This window comes from Nycticebus coucang, chromosome 18 (assembly GCF_027406575.1).
Source record: "Nycticebus coucang isolate mNycCou1 chromosome 18, mNycCou1.pri, whole genome shotgun sequence".
NCBI lineage: Eukaryota > Metazoa > Chordata > Mammalia > Primates > Lorisidae > Nycticebus > Nycticebus coucang.
Window position 1 is genome coordinate 57,700,985 of NC_069797.1, and position 23,063 is coordinate 57,724,047.

Below are 23,063 nucleotides of genomic sequence, written 5' to 3' on the forward strand. Positions count from 1 at the left end.
TGCCCTGGGTAGAGTGCTGTGGCATCACAGCTCATAGCAACCTCCAAATCTTGGGCTTAAGCAATTCTCTTGCCTCAGCCTCCCAAGTAGCTGGGACTACAGGCGCCTGCCACAACAACCGGCTATTTTTTGGTTGTAGTTGTCATTGTTGTTTGGCAGACCCAGCTAGATTTGAACCCGCCAGCTCTGGTGTACGTGGCTGGCACCCTAGCCGTTTGAACTACAGGCACTGAGCAACCAGCACTCTTTTAAACCATGACCTTACATCAACAACAGAAACAAACTTAAATAGTAAATTAACTTTGTTTTTTATCATAAAGCCAAATATAACAAAGGAAAGTAAGTACCTTAGCCAATAAACAAAAAAATTTAAAGAGGGAAGAAAAAAATCAAAACCCCAATTTAAATAATGTGCTATTCTAGATCTTTTGTACCATACTACTTCTCATAATTATGATACACACAAACAAGAATTTTGTGACAAAAAGCAGATGAAATTATCTCATAGCTATACTTTACCTTCCGAAAATCCCGCTTCTCAAAATCCGTTTCTGCTATTTTTTCATATTCCATGACTGCATTAGCATTTTTGAACTACACAGAAAACATAGGAAAGTTTTAATGAGGTTGTAGACTTAAGGATAACAAAAAACAAGGCCTTGGTGAATTTCAATTTAATTGAGAAAATATATCTCCCTCAAATGTACCACATGGCCTCTTTTTTTTTTTTTTTTTGAGACAGTCTCAAACTATCACCCTGAGTAGAGTGCCGTAGCGTCACAACTTACAGCAACCTCCAACTCCTGGGCTTAAGCAATTCTCTTGCCTCAGCCTTCCAAGTAGTTGAGACTAGAGGCGCCCACCACAACACCTGGCTATTTTTTGTTTGTAGCTGTCACTGTTGTTTGGCAGGCCCAGGCTGGATTCAAACCCGCCAGCTCTAGTGTATGTGCCTGGCACCCTAGCCGCTTGAGCTACAGGCGCCACCCACACTGCCTCTTTTGATCAAACAAGATCAGACTCATACCTTCTGCTGCGCCTGAGCTTTTTTTTGTGTGTGTGTGTGTGTGGAGACAGAGTCTCACTTTACCGCCCTTGGTAGAGTGCCATGACATCACAGGACTCACAGCAACCTCCAACTCCTGGGCTTACGCGATTCTCTTGCCTCAGCCTCCCGAGCAGCTGGGACTACAGGCGCCCACCACAACGCCCGGCTATTTTTCTGTTGCAGTTTGGTAGGGGCTGGGTCCGAACCCACCACCCTCGGCATATGGGGCTGGCGCCCTACTCACTGAACCACAGGCACCGCCCAGTATCATATTTTTACTGTACCTTTTTCTATGTTTAGATATACAAATACTTTTTTTTTTTTTTTTTTGAGACAGAGCCTCAAGCTGTCGCCCTGGGCAGAGTGCCGTGGCATCACAGCTCACAGCAACCTCTAACTCCTGGGCTCAAGCGATTCTCCTGCCTCCACCTCCCAAGTAGCTGGGATTACAGGCGCCCGCCACAACACCCGGCTATTTTTTGGTTGCAGCTGTCATTGTTGTTTGGCAGGCCCGGGCTGGATTCGAACCCACCAGCTCAGGTGTATGTGGCTGGCGCCTTAGCTGCTTGAGCCACAGGCACCAAGCCCACAAATACTTTTAGGACACAACTGCCCCCAGTATTCAGTAGAGTAACAAGCAGTACACATCGGTAGCACAGAAGCAACAGGTTACACCATATAGCCTAGTATGTGTAGTAGGCTATACCATCTAGGTTTGTGTGAGTACACCTACAATGTTTGTACAACAGCAAAATCATCTGACAGAATGTACTCCTGTCACTAAATGACAAATAACTGTGAGGTAGAACTAAAAAACATTTAACTGCTATCAATTTAATCAGGATTTGAACTTATTCAAATCCTTTTCCTCATTCAAATCAGTCCTTTAGTATTTGCCTTAATGATGCCTATTCACTGAATCCTTTAACCTTTCAAATTAGTCCCTTAAGTATTTGCCTAATAGATGCCTATTCCTCTGGCCATCTCAGAAATCCTCTAATTTTCACAGATTTTTTTAAAGCTGAAAAGTCATATTCAAAACTAATTTTACAGATAAGGAAGCTGAGGCTTAACAGAGATTATAAGACGTGCCTAAAGTCACCCAGGTGTGGCTGATGGCAGAAGTGGGACTAGATCTCAGTTTTGACTTTCAAGTCATTATTCTTTCCAAATATACCACAACCCCTCTTTTGATACAAATAGGATCAGAGCCATACCTCCTGTTGTGCCTGAGTATTTTTATGATCAAGTTCTAGGGCTCTCTGAAAACTGCGACAAGCTGCCATGGCATTCCCTAGAGATAGGTGGCACTTGCCCTCTCGTAGATGTCCCTAGAGGAGGAAACACAAAGAAGCATTGACCAAATGACTGAACAAGCACTGAGAAATCAACACTGGAGCAAACATCACACAAAACCAAGGGGGGATAAAAATGGCTAGAGCTGGGGAACACTTAGAAATGTTAAGAGAAATTTTTGATTGTTACCACTGAAGAGAGGGGGTGCTGATACTTAGTGATTAAAGGCCAGAGATACTGCTAAACATTCTATAATACACAAGATAGCCCCTACAACAAATAATAATCTGGCCTGAAATGTCACTGATGTCAAGACTGAGAAACCCTGGCCTAGAGGGGCACAATTGTAGCAACTCAGCCTTCCCCCAAACAGTCCCATTACATACCCGGATAAAACTGTCATCCAACCTCACTGATTGTTGTGCATCTCCAAGAGCTTCTCGGAACCGTCCAAGCATCATCAATGTAGCTGCTCGATTACCATAATAGCTAGCATTCTTAGGACATGTATCTATAGAAGAAGCAGAGAATGTAAAACAAACTTTAGCACAGGTCACTGCTTCAGAAACTTACAGGGCATCTCCCTCAGAATGATGTCAAGGAAACTGACTTCCGGGAATGTTGACACATTTTCTTTAATATGCCATAGTCAAATTTTTGATTACCTGTGCAAATAAGACAGTGGCAATGATAAAATCAAAAAAATTTTTTTTTTTGGAGACAGAGCCTCAAGCTGTTGCCCTGGGTAAAATGCTGTGGCATCACAGCTCACAGCAACCTTCAACTCCTGGGCTCAAGCGATTCTCCTGCCTTCGCCTCCCAAGTACCTGGGACTATAGGTGCCTGCCACAATGCCTGGCTATTTTTTCTTTTTTTTTTGGTTCCAGCCGTCATTGTTGTTTGGCGGGCCCAGGCTGGATTTGAACCTGCCAACTTAGCTGTATGTGGCTGGCGCCTTAGCCACTTGACCCACAGGCGCCAAGCCTGATAAAATCAATTTTAAAAGAAAACAACTTGCAGCTTTAAAATGCAACAATTATCTTTCAGCACAGAGTGAAAACCCATTAATGTCCTTAATGAACTGTGTTCTGTTAAAGGAGATACTAAAATGAATGTGTGTTTACTGAGTTAAGGTAAGCAAGTTAGGTGGGAAGAATGCTGAGGTGGGATTGACATGCTAGCAGGTAAGCACAAAGATAATAACTAAGACTTGATTTCATTTACAAAGGTCACTTTCTAAGATGGTACATGGCAATGATGGTAAATTAGCAACGACTGAGATATGTTTAGGTGGGTATCTTTTTGTCATAACATTATTTCTAGAACTGCCCTAATTCATCAAAAGAAAAACTACTCACTCCAGTTAGGAAGTTATCCCTCAGGAGCTCATTAAACCTGAAGAAGTCCATGCAGAACAATTATCAACACAATAAGCAAAAGGCTACTTCTGAGAGAGAGCTATTTACAATAGTATTTGGCAAGTAAGTAAGTATCAGGTCCTTCTCACCTATGGCTTTTGTGTAATAGTTATAAGCTTCGTTGTAATCTTTCTTGGCATAGTATGCATTTCCTTGTTCCTTGAAAGACTCTGCTTCTCTGAAAAAGAAAAGAGAAAATCATGTAGGGAAAACCCCTGTAATCTTACAGGAGCAATCTTTGGTACAGAGCTCTGGACACACTGAGCTGAAAGTTAGTGTGATACCTGAAGTAATTTATAGATTTGTTCAATAGGTTGATGGACCAAAAGGAAGGACTAATAAAAAATGTGACTTCTTCAGATGCTATCATTTATCACTTAGATACATTCAAACTAAATCAAGAAAACTCTTCTCTTGGCTCGGCGCCTGTGTCTCAAGCAGCTAAGGCCCCGGCCACATACATCAGAGCTGGTGGGTTTGAATCCAGCCCAGGCCCGCCAAACAACAATGACGGCTGCAACCAAAAAATAGCCGGGTGTTGTGGCAGGCGCCTGTAGTCCCAGCTACTTGGGAGGCAGAGGCAGGAGAACCGCTTGAGCCCATGACACTGGGCTCAAGGTTGGAGGTTGCTGTGAGCTGTGATGCCACGACAGTCTACCCAGGGCGACAGCTTGAGGCTCTGTCACAAAAAAAAAAAAAAAAACAAAGAAAACTCTTCTCATGCCACCTTCCTTGCTTTACCATTCATGCCTGTAGTTGTCCTTCTGCAGGAATTTCAAATGTAGACATTCTCTCACAGCAACTGTATTTTTGTATCTACTTCCTTTCCACTGTGTTACGACTGCTGCCTCTTGCAAATTTACAGAAAATGAGTTACAGGTAATTCCAATCAGGGGCAACTGATTTCTCAATTGTGTCATCCTTAAGTGTTTTAATGATTTTGTCTCTTGACAAGTGGCTTGTGTATCTGAAAACTTGAAGGACAAGCAGAGTAAAAGCAGGTGGCCAAGGAGTTAAGAGCATATATTGGTATCTATCTAAGACAGGGACAGAGTTGAGGAACAGCAGAGGCTAAGAACTTGGATGACAGGGACACACATACATACAAAGTACAGGCTACCAGTGCCATGCTAAAAGGAGTACCCATCTACTGGTGTTCCCACTGCCCATCACGTCTATGTGTGCACTTAATACCCCCTTTACTCTATCCCTTCCACAGTACCTTATATATTCAGCAAGCGAATTATACAAAAATTTCCTCCCATCCCTAAAATCTTTGTTTCTGAGATAGGATCTTACTCTATCACTCAGACTGGCATGGTCACAGCTCACTGTAGCCTCAAACAATACTCCTCAAGCAACTGTCCTGTCTCTCTCAAGTAGCTGGACTTCAGGTGCATGCAACCAGCCCCAGCTTTAATTTTTACAAAGACAGGGTCTCACTATGTTGACCAGGCTCAAAGATCTAATTTTTGGAATTGTGCCATTAGACAGTTACACAATAGGGAATGATATTCTTGGTTAAGTAAGTAGAATCAATCAGACATGACCAACAGTGTTGTTGTTGTTGTTTTTTGTAGAGACAGAGTCTCACTTTATCACCCTTGGTGGAGTGCCGTGGCGTCTCAGCTCACAGCAACATCCAACTCCAGGGCTTAGGCAATTCTCTTGCCTCAGCCTGCCGAGTAGCTGGAACTACAGGTACCTGCCACAATGCCCAGCTGTTTTTTTACTGCGGTTTGGCTGGGGCCAGGTTTGAACCCGCTACCCTCGGTATATGGGGCCGGCACCCTACGCACTGAGCCACAGGCGCCACCCATGACCAACAGAGTTTTAAAAGAACAAGCTAGTAACCTTTATCAAAGGTACCCCAAATCATCCTACTGTCCAACCTGAGTGACAAAGATAATTCTTTACTGAAATGATTCCTGCAACATAACTAAGTATCTGAGCATTTTTGTTTTAAGGAAGCATCTTTGTAGCCAAGCGTTGTGGCGGGTGGCTGTAGTCCCAGCTACTTGGGAGGCTGGGGCAAGAGAATCGCTTATGCCCAAGAGTTTGAGGTTGCTGTCAGCTGGGATGCCACAGCACTTTACCCAGGGCGACATAGTGAGACTCTGTCTCAAAAAAAAAAAAAAAAAAGGAAGAATCTTTGTTTCTTTTCCCATCCTTTATACACAGAAAAGAAAACTTAGTTCAGGGTTGCCTGAAGTGGAGACAGAAGCTACAGTTCTTATTTATTTATTTTTTGAGACAGAGTCTCACTGTGTCACCCTCGGTAGAATGCCGTGGCGTCACAGCTCACAGCAACTTCAAACTCTTGGGCTTAAGCAATTCTCTTGCCTCAGCCTGCAAAGTAGCAGGGACTACAGGTGCCTGCCACAATGCCCAACTATTTTTGTTGTTGTAGTTGTCATTGTTTTGGTATTTTATTTTTATTTATTTATTTATTTTGAGACAGAGTCTCACTTATTAACCCTTGGTAGAGTGTCATGGTGTCCACAGCTCACATCAACCTCCAAATCCTTGGGCTTAGGCAGTTCTCTTGCCTCAGCCTCCCAAGTAGCTGGGACCACAAGCACCTGCCACAACGCCCAGCTATTTTTTTCTTGCAGTTTGGCCAGGGCTGGGTTTGAACCCACCACCCTCGGTGGTGCCCCACTCACTGAGCACAGGTGCCGCCCTGTTGTCATTGTTGTTTTATCATGCCTGGGCTAGGTTTGAACCCACCAGCCCCAGAGTATGTGGCTGACGCCCTAACCACTGAGCTAAGGGCAACAAGCCCACATTTCTTAATTCATAATCCAAGCAATGGTGCTAGGAATTACAGCTTGATTCTACAAACATCAGTTCTGGGGAGATTTGTGATTCATTTACTTATGTATTTTAAACTACAAAACTGGCAAAGTCATCCTACTTTTATTGAGGCAATCCTTGCTTGCTATCTTCTCCATCACTGTCCTGGCAAGCCCTACTAACATGAAAATGCTAGAAGAAAGGAGAAGGGAATGACCAACGAACACTGACAGATTTGAACTGTGATGGATATAAATCTGCTTGATTAATTTTATTATACCAATTGTCACAATGCTGTAAAGAGACCATCTGCTATTAAAAAAGTCTTCAGAAAGCCAGGTGTGGTGGCTCATGCTTGTAATCCTAGACTCTGGGAGGCTGAACAGGGTGGACACCTTGAGCTCACAAATTCGAGACCAGCCTGAGCAAAAAGGGAGACCCCCATCTCTACCCAAACAGAAAAACTGAGGCAAGAGGATCACTTGATCCCAAGAGTTGGGATGTTGCTGTGAGCTATGACACCACAACACTATCCAGGGTGACAGCTTGAGACTCTGTCTCAAAAAAAAAAAAAAAAAAAAAAAGTCTTCAGAAAGGATCCCCAACTATAAGACTTAAATGACTAACTGAATCTTACTACCTGGTACACTGTCCTATAACTCTAAATTAAGCAAAGTACTATAAAAACTCTGAAGAGCCTGTCTTTTAAAAGTACACAGCCAAAGGATTTGAAGAACAAGCTTCACCCAAACTGGATTTTAGAAGTTGAGTCAAAATGCTGTGAAGAAATGGAGTAGTAAGTTCCAAAGTAGACACTAGGCCCAAACAGTATCTGAGAAGACTCAGTCCCTTCTGTTAGCTAGTGGCTAAGAATACACAAATCCTTGAAGAAAACCAAAGACATCTAGGCACTTGGACAGACACTGTGTCAGCAGCGTAAAGCTTGTTGGTCAAAAGTGAAACCATCTTTAGGGCTACTAAAAGGTGCCCCTTCCTTTCTGAAACACTACTCTCAGGGAGGGGAGTGAGTTCAACTTTGGCTTCTGGTAAAAATATGAAAGATGAATTTTACAGAAGATTATTAATAATAACTGAAGCCAGGTATTTTCCACATATTCCCCTCTCTAAACCACTAGTCAAGTAAGTTTCATTACTCTCATTTTTCAAAGGAGAAAGTTTAGGCTTAGAGGTTAAGGTCAGGATGTAACCCACACGTGTCAGATTCCAAAGCTTGCACACTTTCTACTGTGCTAAACTTTCCTTACAATGTTCCCCTCCACCTACTGCTAAATACTTTGAAAATTAATCTGCACTAGTGGGAATAAAAAAAGGACAATAAATATAAATTTATTTCAACTAAGACACAGAATAGACCCAGCATATAAAATTCAATCTCAGAACTGAAATCTGGTTTAAACAGGTTAAATGGCATTCCTAACAATTAGTCACAGAGGAAGCAGGACTCCTTTCTCTTTAACATGCAAGATCTAGTGAACCGAAGTTTGCCTCCCCCAAGAAATGCATTTTATTTTAGTAAATGATGAGTAGATTCCATTCTAGAGCAAACAAAGCAAGTAATGTAGAGTCAGCCCACAGCAAAAAGAACAAGAAGAATTGTGTTGTGACAAGTTATCATGTTTTTAACCTCACACTGCACAGCATCAAGCCAGAATTAGCTATTCCCACACAACTGCCTCAAGTAAAGGACTTATTTTCATAGCAACGTGGCTGATTAACAGCTGCCTAAACAATGGGCAGTTATGCTTTTAGGCTGAAGGCTTATTTTTTGCCTCTAGGTCCAAAGCTGAAAGAGGAGTCCCTTTTTCATTTTGAACCTCCCCACAAAATAAACAACTGCGAGACCAGTTGAGGCTAAAGAGTGGATCTTTGGAACCCAGAATGGCAGCAGCAAGAACTGAATGAGGGGGTTTCAGCTCATTCAGTGCCCCACACCTATAATCCTAGTACTTTGGGAGGCCAAGGTGGATGGTAGATTGCTTGAGCTGAGGGGTTTAAGACCAGCCTAAGCTAGAGTGAGACTCCATCTTTATTAAAAAGAGAAAACTATAGGCAGCGCCTGTGGCTCAGGGTGCAGGGCGCCAGCCCCATATACCGAGGGTGGCGGGTTCAAACCCAGCCTCGGCCAAACTGCAACAAAAAAATAGTCAGGCATTGTGGCGGGCGCCTGTAGTATCAGCTACTAGGGAGGCTGAGGCAGGAGAATTGCCTAAGGCCAGGAGTTGGAGGTTGCTGTGAGCTGTGTGACGCCACGGCACTCTACCGAGGGCAATAAAGTGAAACTCTGTCACTACAAAAAAAAAAAAAAAAGAGAAAAACTAGTTGGGTGTTATAGCAGGGACCTGTAGTCCCAGCAACTTGGGAGGCTAAGGCAAGAGGATCACGTGAGCCCAAGAGTTTGTGGTTACTGTGAGCCATGACATGATGACACTCCGGGGTGACAGAGTGAGGCTCTGTCTCAAAAAACAAAAAAAAAAAAAAAGAAAGAAAGAAAACTGAATGAAGCTGCATCAGGAACAATTCTAGGTTTAGATACATTCAAGTACTGCCCTGGAGTCTGAAGCTTGTTCAAGCTGCTCTTACAGCAAAGGGACGGAAGGATGAGCTGTCAAAGGTGTGGGACTAGAAAAGAAGAAGAGTTAGTTAAACTGGAATTGAGGGCACTGTGGTAGCATCTCACTCTGTTCACTCACAGGGTCAATTCTTTTGATAATCAAGTGAGGTTAGGGCTTGGTGCCCATAGCACAGTAGTTACGGCGCAGCCAGCCACATTCACCAAGGCTGGTAGGTTTGAGCCTGGCCCGGGCCAGCTAAACAACAACGACAACTGCAACAAGAAACAGTCGGGCATTGTGGGGGGTGCCTGTAGTCCCAGCTACTTGGGAGGCTGAGGTAAGAGAATCACTTAAGTCCAAGAGTTTGAGGTTGCTGTGAGCTGTGATGCCACAGCACTCTACTGAGGACAATGTAGTGAGACTTTGTCTCAAAAAAAAAAAAAAGTTAGGTTAGGACACATCAGTCCAAGCAAGGAGAATTAGGATGAATTGGGTTCACCTGGACTAATTTAAAAAGAAAAAGAGGGAAAAAAAGAGAAAAGGCCTACCAAGAGACTAAACTAACCAAAAGATTATTTTCTGTGGCTTCAAAATTAAATTCAAACTAACCCTGAAATATAATATCACAGTAAAATATAGACTTGCCATAATTAACATCCATAATATCCTTCTAGTGCTTTTTCAGATTTTTAAAGCATTTCCAATGAATAGTTTCTTTCTTTCTTTTTTTTTTTTTGAGATAAGAGTTTTACTTTGTCACCCTTCATAGAGTAGCGTGGCATCATAGCTCATAGCACCCTCCAACTCTTGGGCTCAAACAATTCTCTTGCCTCAGCCTCCCAAGTAGCTGGGATGACAGTTACCTGCCACAACACACGGCCATTTTTGAGATAAGGTCCTGCTCTGCCTTAGGCTGGTCTTGAACCTGTGAGCCCAGGCAATCTACCTACCTCAGCCTCCCAAGTGCTGGGATTACAGGAGTGAGACACCGGGCCCGGCCTAGACAGTGAATATTTTCAAATGGCCTTATAGAGTGGTGATGGTGACAATTTTTCATATAGATTTTTTTGTTTTTTGAGAGAGTCTCATTATGTTGCCCTCGGTAGAGTGCTGTCGCATCATAGCTCACAGCAACCTTTAACTCTTGGGCTTGAGTGATTCTCTTGCCTCAGCCTCCCAAGTAGCTGGTACTATAGGTGTCTACCACAGCGCCTGGCTATTTAATGTCAAGGTTTTAAAATTAAAACGAACTTATCCAGTTTCTTATACAATCCTTGGGTCAAGTCTCAGCAGAATAAGCTTGACAGCTCTAATTCATAAAGAAATGCTGAGAATGACTACACCTCCACCAATCCAGTTCTGTGAAAACAACGATTGAAACGATTTTCAAAACTATCTGTCCTTTCTGGATGTGTGATAGATCTCCCAAAACAGGATCAGCACTGAGGGGCCTGGCCTTTAGAGAATGTATCTCACTCGTTTTGCTTTGCTATTGTAAAATGTGCCCACACCTTACCTTACCAGTAAGAAAACCGCAACTCTAAAAACCTGCTCTTCTACACTATTAATCTATGTGAGTTAAAATCTATATATCCTCTGAACATGCAGTTACATTCTCTTCCTTCCAATTGAGCATTCATTCATTGCTGATGCTAATTACTCCAACAAACACTGCCAAGGGTATCACTCAGGTCTTAGCAGGGCTCAGTATCATGTGATCAAATCAGACAACCTGGGTCTAAGATTGGCAGCCAACTTTGCACATTTACAGCTCAGCTAAATTAAAAACACATTAAAATACCAGACTTGGCATTGCAATGTGCTCCAAATTAGATGCCCTATAAAAATTTCTATTTTCTCTCTAAATACCTCTAAGTTGAACACTTAAGCAAGATCTCTCTGCCTGAGGCCAAATAGTCTAACTTTTAGAAATTAAATAGGCACTCAGAAATGTTTGTAGGCCTCTATTAATGCAGGATTAATTAGGTGACAGTTTTTTTTTTTGTAGAGACAGAGTCTCACTGTACCGCCCTCGGGTAGAGTGCCATGGCGTCACACGGCTCACAGCAACCTCTAACTCTTGGGCTTATGCGATTCTCTTGCCTCAGCCTCCCGAGCAGCTGGGACTACAGGTGCACACCACAACGCCCGGCTATTTTTCTGTTGCAGTTTGGCCAGGGCTGGGTCCGAACCTGCCACCCTCGGCACATGGGGCCGGTGCCCTACTCATTGAGCCACAGGCGCCGCCCCTGACAGTTTTTTAAACATTCTTTTTTTTTTAGAGACAGAGTTTCACTTTATGGCCCTCAGTAGAGTGCCATGGCATCACACAGCTCACAGCAACCTCCAACTCCTGGGCTTAAGCGATTCTCTTGCCTCAGCCTCCCAAGTAGCTGGGACTACAGGTGCCTGCCACAACACCCGGCTATTTTTTTGTTGCAGTTCGGCCGGGGCCGGGTTTGAACCCGCCACCCTCGGTATATGGGGCTGGCGCCTTACCGACTGAGCCACAGGTGCCGCCCATAAACATTCTTAACATGATAAGAGTTCTCTCTGGAACTGCCTGACATACCATGTATTTGTAGGTTTTAAAACTATGGGAGTTTTTATCACTTGTACCATATAATTTTAAGATTTATTCCATGAAAAATACGGGCCAGCATAATTTACTACTCTGCAACATCTGCAACCCAGGAAATGCTGACTGAATTTCTGTATGACAAAAAACATACCACATTGCTTTTATTTAAAGTATTTGGCTAATTTTTTTTTTTTTTTTTTTTTTGAGACAGAGTCTTAAGCTGTCACCCTGGGTACAGTGCCATTCTGTCACAGCGCCATGGTGTCACAGCTCACAGCAACCTCAAACTCTTGGGCTTAAGCGATTCTCCTGCCTCAGCCTCCCAAGCAGCTGGGACTACAGGTACCTGCCACAACACCTGGCTATTTTTTGGTTGTAGTTGTCATTGTTGTTTGGCAGACACAGGATGCATTCGAACTCGCCATCTCCGGTGTATGTGGCCCTAAGCTGCTGAGCTATAGACACCAAGCCCAGCTAAATAACAGTTCAAATAAAGTTAAACTCTTCCAATAATATGAATAATAATTTAAATCAAAACAGATGTGGTAGCTTGAAAGGGTTTTTTGTGGGTTCTTGGTTTTTATTTTGTTTTGTTTTTCTGGCATTTTCTTGATGTATATTCTGTTACTTCAGAAATGGAAAGAAAAAAAGCTAGTTTTGCTAAAATTATAACTGAGGACAACATGATTTTTCTTTCGTTAGAGTAGAAGTGTTTAGTAGATTTGGGGGAATATTTTATTGGCAGTAAAAGCTTTAGAAAAAGATAGCTTTGGGTGGCGCCTGTGGCCCAGTTGGTAGGGCGCCGGCCCCGTATACCGAGGGTGGCGGGTTCAAACCTGGCCCCGGCTGAACTGCAACCAAAAAATAGCTGGGCGTTGTGGCGGGCGCCTGTAGTCCCAGCTACTCGGGAGGCTGAGGCAAGAGAATCGCTTAAGCCCAGGAGTTGGAGGTTGCTGTGAGCTGTGTGATGCCATGGCACTCTACCGAGGGCCATAAAGTGAGACTCTGTCTCTACAAAAAAAAAAAAGAAAAAGAAAAAGATAGCTTTGTCTCCTCCCCTAGCCTATTAACAATAAATACTTTAAACTACCATTGAGTCAAATATTTATCCTTTATGCATTCCTATTATATTATATTATACAGTATTTACTACCAAAATGTCACCTTACTCTATGATTATTGTGCTCCATTTTTTTTCCAGTCAAATTTACTAGTTGCCTGTTCATCTAGAAATGCCCTCCACCCTTCAGAATTTACGAGATCTTGGCCAGTCTCAGAGTAGAAATTCCTTCCTCCTTCCCACAGTCTAAGACCTCTTGTCCCCAGGGGCATGTCACAGGCCCTGTTTCATATTGTACTCTCTCTGACCTTCATGACAGAATAAAGTAAAAGGAGCCCAGGAGCCTAACTTCTACTCCACCTTACCAAAAGCAAGTTATTTTATTTCTTTCTTTCTTTTTAAAAATCTCCTACAAGGAAAAAAAAAGAAAACAAAAATCTCCTACTAATCTGGGAGTAAAATGTCAATGTAAGTTACACATAGATTAAGTGGAAACCATATATATAAGTTGGAACAATTCCACAAATATCACAAGGTGTGGTATGCTGGGAGCTTCATAACTGTCCAGAGAAAATAGAAGGGGGCTCTATCCAATTGCTACCTGTTAGCAAAGCTACCTGCTACCCAGTTTTCTTTACTCAATTTCCTATGGAATAGACAGCTTCTGCTTTCACTTTAAGGCACAATTAAAAAAAAAAACAAAACAAAAACAAAAAAACCCCATACTCTCCTACACACACAAGAGGGAAGGTGGAAGACAAAGATGAAGAAAATTCCTTAACGCACCAGTTCAAATTGTTCTGTGTGTGGACATTCAAGGAAAAGCCTCAATGGGCACAGCCAGAAGGGACCCCATATGCACCAAGAGGAGTCACAGATCAAGTCTCTACAAAGCAGTAGCGCTCTCTACTGCTCAAGCAGGGAAGGACGCCGGGCGGCATGCTGGAGTTGGCATGTTTCAGTCAGTGGGGGGAAAAACAACTGGCCAATTCAATCCTGCCAGAAATCCCACTGTGGCAAGCAAAAGGATATTCACTCAGAAATCGGTGCCTCACTGTGAGATAGATTTATTTATTTTTATTTTTATTTATTTTTTTGTAGAGACAGAGTCTCACTTTACTGCCTTGGGTAGAGTGCCATGATGTCACAGGACTCACAGCAACCTCTAGCTCTTGGGCTTCCGCGATTCTCCTGCCTCAGCCTCCCGAGCAGCTGGGACTACAGGTGCCCATCACAACGCTCGGCTAGTTTTTGGTTGCAGTTCAGCCGGGGCTGGTTTTGAACCCGCCACCCTCGGTATATGGGGCCGGCACCCTACTCACTGAGCCACAGGCGCCACCCTATTTATTTATTTATTTTAGAGACAGGGTCTCACTTTATCACCCTCAGTAGAGGGCCGTAGCATCACAGCTCACAGCAACCTCCAACTCCTGGGTTTAGGTGATTCTCTTGCCTTAGCCTCCCAAGTAGCTGGGACTACAGGCATCCGTCACAACGCCCGGCTATTTTTCTGTTGCAGTTTTGGCCGGGGCTGGGTTTGAACCCACCACCCTCAGTATATGGGGCCGGTGCCCTACTCACTGAGCCACAGGCACTGCCCTTTATTTATTTATTTTTAAGAGACAGAGTCTCACTTCATGGCCCTGGGTAGAGTGCCGTGGTATCACACAGCTCACAGCAACCTCCCACTCCTGGGCTAAGGCGATCCTCCTGCCTCAGCCTCCTGAGTAGCTGAGACCACAGGCACCTGCCACAATGCCAGGCTATTTTTTGTTGCAGTTTGGCCGAGGTCAGGTTTGAACCCGCCACCCTTGGAGCCGGCGCCCTACTCACTGAACCACAGGCACCACCCCTCACTGTGAGTTTTAAACTTACTTTTTTTTTTGGTAGAGACAGAATCTTACTTCATGGCCCTGGGTAGAGTGCCGTGGCATCACACAGCTCACTGCAACCTCCAACTTCTGGGCTTAGGTGATTCTCTTGCCTCAGCCTCCCGAGTAGCTGGGACTACAGGCACCCGCCACAACACCCGGCTATTTTTTTGTTGCAGTTTGGCTGGGGCTGGGTTTGAATCCACCACCCTCGGTATATGGGGCCATGGGGCCAGCGCCCTACCCACTGAGCCAGAGGAGCCGCACTACGCTATTTTTTTTTCCTTTGAGACAGTCTCACTATGTTGTCCTCAGTAGAACGCTATAGTGTCACTGCTCACAGCAATTTCAAACTCTTGGGCTTAAGAGATTCTCTTGCCTCAGCCTTCCAAGTAGCTGGGACTATAGGCACCTGCCACAATGCCCAGCTATTTTTTGGTTGTAGTTGTCATTGTTTGGCAAGCCCAGGCTGGATTCGAACTAGCCAGCTCCCGTGTATATGGCTGGGGCCCTAGCCACTGAGCTACAGGTGCTGAGCCTAAACTTACACTAATTCTTTTTTTTTTGTTTGTTTTTGTTTTGAGACAGAGCCTCAAGCTGTCGCCCTGGGTAGAGTGCTGTGGCATCACACCTCACAGCAACCTCCAACTCCTGGGCTCAAGCGATTCTCCTGCCTCCACCTCCCAAATAGCTGGGATTACAGGCGCCTTGCCACAGCGCCTGGCCATTTTTTGGTTGCAGCTGTTACTGTTGTTTGGTGGGCCTGGGCTGGATTCGAACCCTCCAGCTCAGGTGTATGTGGCTGGTGCCGTAGCCGCTTGAGCCACAGGCGTCGAGCCACTAATTCTTTTTTTTTTTTTTTGGCCGGGGCTAGGTTTGAACCTGCCACCTCCGGCATATGGGACCGGCGCCCTACTCCTTCAGCCACAGGCGCCGCCCGAGCCACTAATTCTTAAATGTCACAATCTATAGTATCATTTATCTCTGGGGAGAGGGTATTCAACCATAAAGCTACTTCTGAGAAATAAGCCTCCGTGAAGTTGCCCTGAGGACACAAGCCACTGATTTTTCAGCATTAGCCAGAGGCTTGTCTTCATAACATATCCCCAAACCCATCATTTTCCATCCCTTAATTCCCCACTCTGTGACATTTCCCACTACACTCATGGGATCACCAATACCCATCAAAAATCTAGAACTGAGGAAGAAAACGGCTACTTTCTGAGGGTTTTGGGGGGAGGGTTGTAAGGGGGAATCAGGCAGGTAGGGAGTCTGTATTGTCAACTAGGATTCTGCTTGTCAAAGTTCTCTTGACTCCTTACTTCAGTAGGTAGTTAACTGTCCCACAGAAATCTGTCCATTAGCCTTAGGACAGAGAGGTCCTACTTGCCCCCTCACACCCTTGCCAAATATTAGATGGATGATTAACATGGCTTATCTGAAAATCTGGCCTCCCTGCAAAAAATGTAAGTCACATGTCAACGGAATATCAGGTCTCAGAGTCAGGCTTTAAAAGTCCCATTAGCATTCTTGAAAGCCTCAACCTTACCCATACTCTTGGACATAGGAACTGCCATTTTGATCTGTTCGGGGAAGTAAAAAACTCAGTCCAATAAAATGACTAGCCTACTATAACAACTGCACTCTGTATCCTGCTCTTACTGCTGAAATTCGCACAGTTTAAAAGAATACCTGGAACGACCTCTAAGTAACTTCCACATCACTCAGCACTGGAGAAAGGGGACCAAACATTAGAGGAGAAAGGGATAAGTGGGCTCTCAGAGGGACCTTCCATCAGGCCACAAGGCACCTAAGCAGCCGCTGACCATTGTTCTCAATCTTCCAAAGTCCTGGAGAAAGAAGGCAAATGCCCAGTACTCAGCTTTTAAAAACTTTTAAAAAACCAGTTTCAATGACTAAACTAATCTCTGATTGGTTGGAATGTACAATAAGACTGGGCTTTCAGCCAATCAGAGTTCTGGTCGTTGGGAATAGCCTAGACTCTAGAGCAACTGCCACTCACTCACTCAGCCCAACATTTTCTCGAAATTGGTCACTTTCCTTGATGTGGATCTAACTAAAGCAATAAGGAAGAGAGAACCATTCTCTGTGCTCTACATTTGCTCCAGTTATGATTATCTAAAAAATTTGCCACTTATTAGCATCAGGGTTCAATTAATTTACTGGTATTCAATATTCTATATTCCTAGGTTTATCCCTTCCTTAACCATGATTCATTTTCCCAACCCCCCATTTTTTCATCTCTAACTTAAAGCATACCAAAACGAAAATGAGTGTTTCTCTTGGGTGGTGCCTGTGGCTCAGAGAGTGGGGTGCCGGCTCCATGTGCCGAGGGTGGCAGGTTCAAGCCCAGCCCTGGCCAAACTGCAACAACAACAACAACAAAAATATAAAAATAAATAAACTTAATTAAAAAAAGAAAATGAGTGTTTCTCACTGATTTGGGTTCAAGGTCAAAGATAAATTCCCATTCAGCTTGCAGGCTTTCCGAAAAGTCTAGCTGCCTGCCCTGAACTTCCAGAGGAAGATTAAGATGATGAGTCCTGAGAATTTAAAACAGGGTAAGGAAGAAGGGGGGTGGAAGGAAAGGACATGTGCACAAGGTCCTCATTCAAGTAAGGCCAGGACAAAACGCCTGAGAAACTACTGTGAACAAATAGCAACAAAGCAGACCATGAGATGTGGATTCAGGGTTTACTTCTTCCTATTAGAAGTAAGGGATAGAGGGTAGTAAGTAAGGGTAGTAAGTAAGGGATAGACGCCTGTGGCTCAGTGGGTGGTGTGCTGGCCCCATATACCGAGGGTGGCCAAAAACTGCAAAAAAAAAGCCAGGCATCAGTAGCTCAGTGAGTAGGGCGCCGGCCCCATATGCCGAGGGTGGCGGGTTCAAACCCAGCCCCGGCCAAACGGCAATAAAAAAAAAATAGCCGGGCGTTGTGGCGGGCGCCTGTAGTCCCAGCTGCTCGGGAGGCTGAGGCAAGAGAATCGCGTAAGCCCAAGAGTTAGAGGTTGCTGTGAGCCGTGTGACGCCACGGCACTCTACCCGAGGGCGGTACAGTGAGACTCTGTCTCTACAAAAAAAAAAAAATAAAAATAAATAAATAAATAAATAAGGGCGAAGCCTGTGGCTCAAGGAGTAGGGTGCCGGTCCCACATGCCGGAGGTGGCGGGTTCAAACCCAGCCCCGGCCAAAAACCACAAAAAAAAAAAAAAAAAAAAAGCCAGGCATTATGGTGGGCACCTGTGGTCCCAGCTACTCAGGAGGCTAAGGCAAGAGAATCACCTAAGTCCAGGAGTTAGAGGTTGCTGTGAGCTGTGTGACGCCACTGAGGGTGATAAAGTGAGACTCTGTCTCTACAAAAAACAAAAAGTAGTAGTAGTAGTAAGGGATAGAAAAATAAAAGGCAAAATCCTAATCCACAGAGAGTTTACAATATCTAGATACTAAGAAAAGGCTTATGAATAATTGCTCTTGTTTGTATCCACCAGGAAAACAGATACAGAGAAGTTAAGATTATTAGTTCAAGGAAATCAGGTAAGGATGTCCCAGCTCCTAAATATATTGCTTCCTTGATTCTTTTAGACCTCAACTGTTTAGTCCCACACATGTACACACTGAGACACAGATATGTTTCTTCTTTGATGAACAACTTGAAATCCCTCAAGTTTCCTAAATAAAGGCTATCTGTACAGCCCAAGCTGCTTCCTAGCCCAGAGATCCTTAGGTATTCAGGTATAGTGATCAGCAACTTCCCAGGAAAGTTACTTGAAAAGTAACTTCTGGGCGGCGCCTGTGGCTCAGTCGGTAGGGCGCCGGCCCCACATGCCAAGGGTGGCGGGTTCAAACCCGGCCCCGGCCAAACTGCAACCAAAAAATAGCCGGGCGTTGTGGCGGGTGCCTGTAGTCCCAGCTGCTCGGGAGGCTGAGGCAAGAGAATAGCTTAAGCCCAGGAGTTGGAGGTTGCTGTGAGCTGTGTGAAGCCATGGCACTCTACCGAGGGCCATAAAGTGAGACTCTGTCTCTACAAAAAAAAAAAAAAAAAAAAAAAAAAAAAAAGAAAAGTAAAACTTCTGAAATTTAATCCTCTGACTCCTAAGCAGCTTTATCTGTTCTGGTGGGCAAAGAGAAACAAATATACGTCATGATTCTGGGGTGCCAGCTAATATATCTTTTATTTTAGCCTCTTAGCTGCCGTGGGAGAAATACAACTTTGTCAGAATGACAAGCAAAAAACTATTGAGATCCATTTCGTTCCTCTCTAGAAGCACTAAAGCTAAGGAAATAAAATATGCAGCAATTTAAAATGCTACAACCATGAGGTCCAATGTCTTAAAAGCTCATCTCACTCCGTCCCTTGCGAGACTGTGACAATCAGCAGCAACAGCAGGATGCACTTGAGCCGAGATGTAAGAAAGAAAAGGACTCCTTGCTGGACCTCACAAAAACAAACCAAGAGACTCATCAGCTCTTGTGTCCCTAAGTGAACTGGCAGTAGGACTGAAACAAGAAAGATAGTAACTTGGCCAAATGACTCTAACCAAAACAAACCAGACAGTAAAGGGCATTTGTAGGGAATGTCTTTCCCACTATCCTCCGCTATAGCTTCACAGGAGGGTTCCAGTTAACATAAGAAACATAAAACCACCTTCCTCCAAAGCTTCTAAATCTCCACTCCATTTTCAGCCCTGGAAAACAATAAACAAGGCTTTTTCATACTAACAGAGCCTAAAGTTTACCCAAGAATGCCTTATAGGACAAAAGGCATTCTAATTTGTTTTATTTCACCTATTTTCCTTTTGATTTGTGCACAGTAGTAGTCGCAATAAACATCTATGTTTTTTAAAGTTTAAAATACCTTTATATAAATATGAAATATGTCTATTTGTTAAAAATGCATTGTCTCATAGTTTATATTTTCTTAGTGATATAACAACTATGCAATTTACAATCAATAGTATCTTAAATTCCATGAAATAAGGTGGTTTACATAAATTAACATCCTCCCTAATTCTGGTGTATCGCTACCAAACAGCACATATTTTGTGCGATGGGGTAACGCCACAGTATTATCTGTTTTATGTTTCTTAATATATATATCTTCAGGTTCACTTACTACAATCTTATGATAGAATATCATCTAAGGCAGTGATTTTTTTTTTCTTGAGACAGAGTCTCATTTTGTCACCCTCGATAGAGTTCTGTGCTGTCACAGATCACAGCAACCTCAACCTCCTGGGCTCAAGCAATTCTCTTGCCACAGCCTCCCAAGCAGTTGGGACTGTAGGCACCTGACACAACAGCCAGCTATTTTTAGAGATAAGCCTGAGGCCTATACCTCGGCTGTGATTTTTTTTTTAAAGATTTGAGGTGGGCATGGTGGCTCACACCTGTAATACCAGCACTCTGGGAGGCTAACTCGGGTGAACTGCCTGAGCTCATGAGTTCAAGACCAGCCTGAGCCACAGCGAGACCCCATCTTGAGTAATAGCTGGGTGTTGTGGCAGGCACCTATAGCCCCTGCTGCTTGGGAGGCTGAGGTAAGAGAATTGCTTGAGCCCAAGAGTTTGAGGTTGCTGTGAACTGTGACACCACTGCACTCTACCAAGGGGTGACCACAGTGAGACTCTGTCTTAAAATAAATAAATAAACAATAAAAATAAAAATTACCTATAGTTGGCTCAGTGCCCATAGCACAGTGATTACGGCGTTGGCCACATACGCCAAGGCTGGCGGGTTCAAACCTGGCCCGGGGTACAAACAATAACTGCAGCTAAACAACAACTGCAACAACAACAACAACAAAAATAATAGCCAGGTGTTGCGGCAGGCGCCTATAGTCCCAGCTACTTGGGAAGCTGAGGCAAGAGAATCGCCCGAGAGTTTGAGGTTGCTTGAGCTGTGACGCCACAGCACTCTACCTAGGGCAGCATAGTAAGACTCTGTCTCAAAAAGAAAAAAAAAAATACCTATAGTCAAGTCCCTATTTATAGCACAAAGAACCACTGAATTCTTTCCAAATACAAATTTCTACTCTTCATTTAAGGTCAGTGTTTAGAGGAGTTTGGTTTCCCATTTTCCAACACTTCAATGATGTAAACAGGCTGATAATGCTTAACTTTAAATATCTGAGAAGAAGTAGGTACGACATGAAAACTCAAAACTAAGAAAAGAGAAAGAATGGACTCTGGTATCCTGGTTTCTCTGACATTCCAGGGATTTACTATGCTTTGTCAAGCCTGTCAGCCCCCAACAGGTCAGGAACTTGAGAAACTGGCTTGATAACTATTCATTTTGCATGAGTATCTCTTATATCAGCGGTTCTCAACCTGTGGGTTGCAACCCCTTTATAACAACGAAAATACATCCGGCATTAGGAACGTTGAGAACTACTGTCCTATATTTCTAACTTGAACAATAAAAACCTCAGAATTGTGATTTTAGATCTCATGAACTAATTCTTTTTTTTTTTTTTTACTAATTCTTCATTACCACTTCAAATTAGACTGAAAACATAAGGGACTTGGTATAAATAAATAAAATATGTGGGAAGGAGATTAAGAATAAGGATCAAATTAGCCTGTAGCTAATAAGGAAAGGGCTTAAAACTTCCATAACCTTTTAATCAATTCCGCTTTAGCGTTAGAATAAGTATGATGACCTAGTACTGTGTTCCAACCCACTTCCAAATAACCTGGCTTAGCTGCTGCCAGAATCCAGAGTGTTCTCGAAAATCACTCACTCAGCAGCTCCCTTGGCTAGTCCCAACTGGCAATCTCGAGCCACTGCGGCTACCTAGGAGCGCCAACAACGCCCAAGCAGTTGCCCTCCTCCTTGCTGCTTAACTTAAGAACAATCCTGGGAGGGATAAGGATCTCATCCAGGAAGGATAGGGTTAGAGAAATCTGACGTTTAGAACATGAGATAAACCATGCACTCTCCTTTCTCTATCATCTTAGACTTCTGGGGTAACCAGGAGGCGGCCAGGTCAATCAATAATTGAGACACAGAATCACCTCGGACTTTTAAGACTAGAGGTCGGTCGCTGAGGTGTAATTTCTGGGGGAAACAGGACGAAGGGAACAAGGGCTTTGGAGATGGAAAGTGCAGTCAACACTGCACACAAGTTAACAAGAGAAGGCGGGGGTCGGCGACGATGCAAGGAAGTCGTCATCAACGCCGCGCCGCCTCCCCCACTACACAACAGACCTGAGATGCCCCACACTGAGACCCGGGCTCCACAATAAGGTCGACCTTACCCTCAGCTGCAGAGCAAGACCGTGCCTATGCTCCCGTGCCAGGCGGAAGCGGGCGGAGAAGGCCGACCCCCCAAAAGTGCCCTTTCGGGGGTCCACCCCGACTTGCGCTGAGATGGGGGGGTGTTCGTGGAGAGTGGGGCATCGCTTCAAAAGCTGGGGGGCTGCTGCATGGCAGGGACGGACTTCCCTGAGCCCCGAAACTGAAGCTCGCCCTCTCCAGTACCCTGCCACCCTGTTACCTCTTCGTTTCTTCGTCGTCTAGCAGCTCTGGCTCAGTCGCCGCCATTACCACATCGCACTCCGCGGCAGCCGCCATCTTACCGCCGAGACCAGAGAGCCAGGTGGGAGGCAGGCGGTGAAGAGCACTTCCGGTCGGAGCATCGAGCAGCTCAGCGACGCCGCGCCCAGAGGGGCTCCCTCGGGCCCGTCTACCAGCGAGAGGTTCCGCTTGGGACCAGAGCGGCCCTCTGTCTCCGGAGGTCCACGGTGGTGTCCGCGCCTGGGCTGGGGCCCAGAGGCGGTTTCTGTGCGTTGGGGGCGCCACGTTACCCCTGAGTAGGAAGTGGGGATTATAACAGGGTGTCGTGTCTCTAGGGCTTGGCTTTTTTCAGTATTCCAAGAGACTTGCTGCCATAACAATTTCCAGTGGTAGAGAGAGTCCTGTAAGGCTCAGGGGAGTCTGGGTGAGTAGAGACCCGGAGACCCAAAACTCGAGGGAAAAAGTCCCCAGCGCTACCTTCCCGACCTTGGCGTGTGTCCACAGCTTCCTCCTGGGAATGACAAGAAGAGACACTTTGAGCCCAGTTCGCCCAGCTTTCATCGTTCCCTGGAAGCCCTGCCCAGCCAAGCTGGGGGAACGCAGGGCGTCTTCACCCCGCGCCTTTCATCCCCCTGAAATCTCCAAGCACAACTGGTTCATCACCCTAATGATGCTGACTCTTTTATGCGGGTACTTTCATGTCAGCCACCTGGGAGTGCCATCTCAGCATTAAGCCTAGGGAGGCTGGCATGACATGGCACCCCAGACCGTGCCCTAGAATTTATAAGGAACAGGGTGAGGTCCCTGTTCCTCAGTTACCCCCGTACCCCACCTGTCATATAAACTCCCTACTCAGCACGTTCATTGAGAACTCATAGGGAGC

At 44.6% G+C, this 23,063-nt stretch overlaps 1 protein-coding gene across 2 annotated transcripts in view; it reads right to left on the reverse strand.

Annotated features, from left to right (window-relative positions):
* Positions 1–22,466, reverse strand: part of DNAJC7 (DnaJ heat shock protein family (Hsp40) member C7) — a 42,423-nt gene extending 19,957 nt beyond the window's left edge. The window contains exons 1-5 of one of the 2 annotated variants that reach the window (XM_053567648.1): positions 22,161–22,466; positions 3,852–3,940; positions 2,731–2,855; positions 2,266–2,379; positions 520–594 (exon numbers count right to left, since the gene is read on the reverse strand). In XM_053567648.1, coding sequence (XP_053423623.1) covers positions 520–594; positions 2,266–2,379; positions 2,731–2,855; positions 3,852–3,940; positions 22,161–22,237 — 480 coding nt within the window. In that variant the 5' untranslated portion in view covers positions 22,238–22,466. The remainder of the gene's footprint in view (positions 1–519; positions 595–2,265; positions 2,380–2,730; positions 2,856–3,851; positions 3,941–22,160) is intronic. The other variant, XM_053567649.1, reaches the window with a different exon arrangement.
* Between the last annotated feature and the right edge of the window lie 597 nt (positions 22,467–23,063).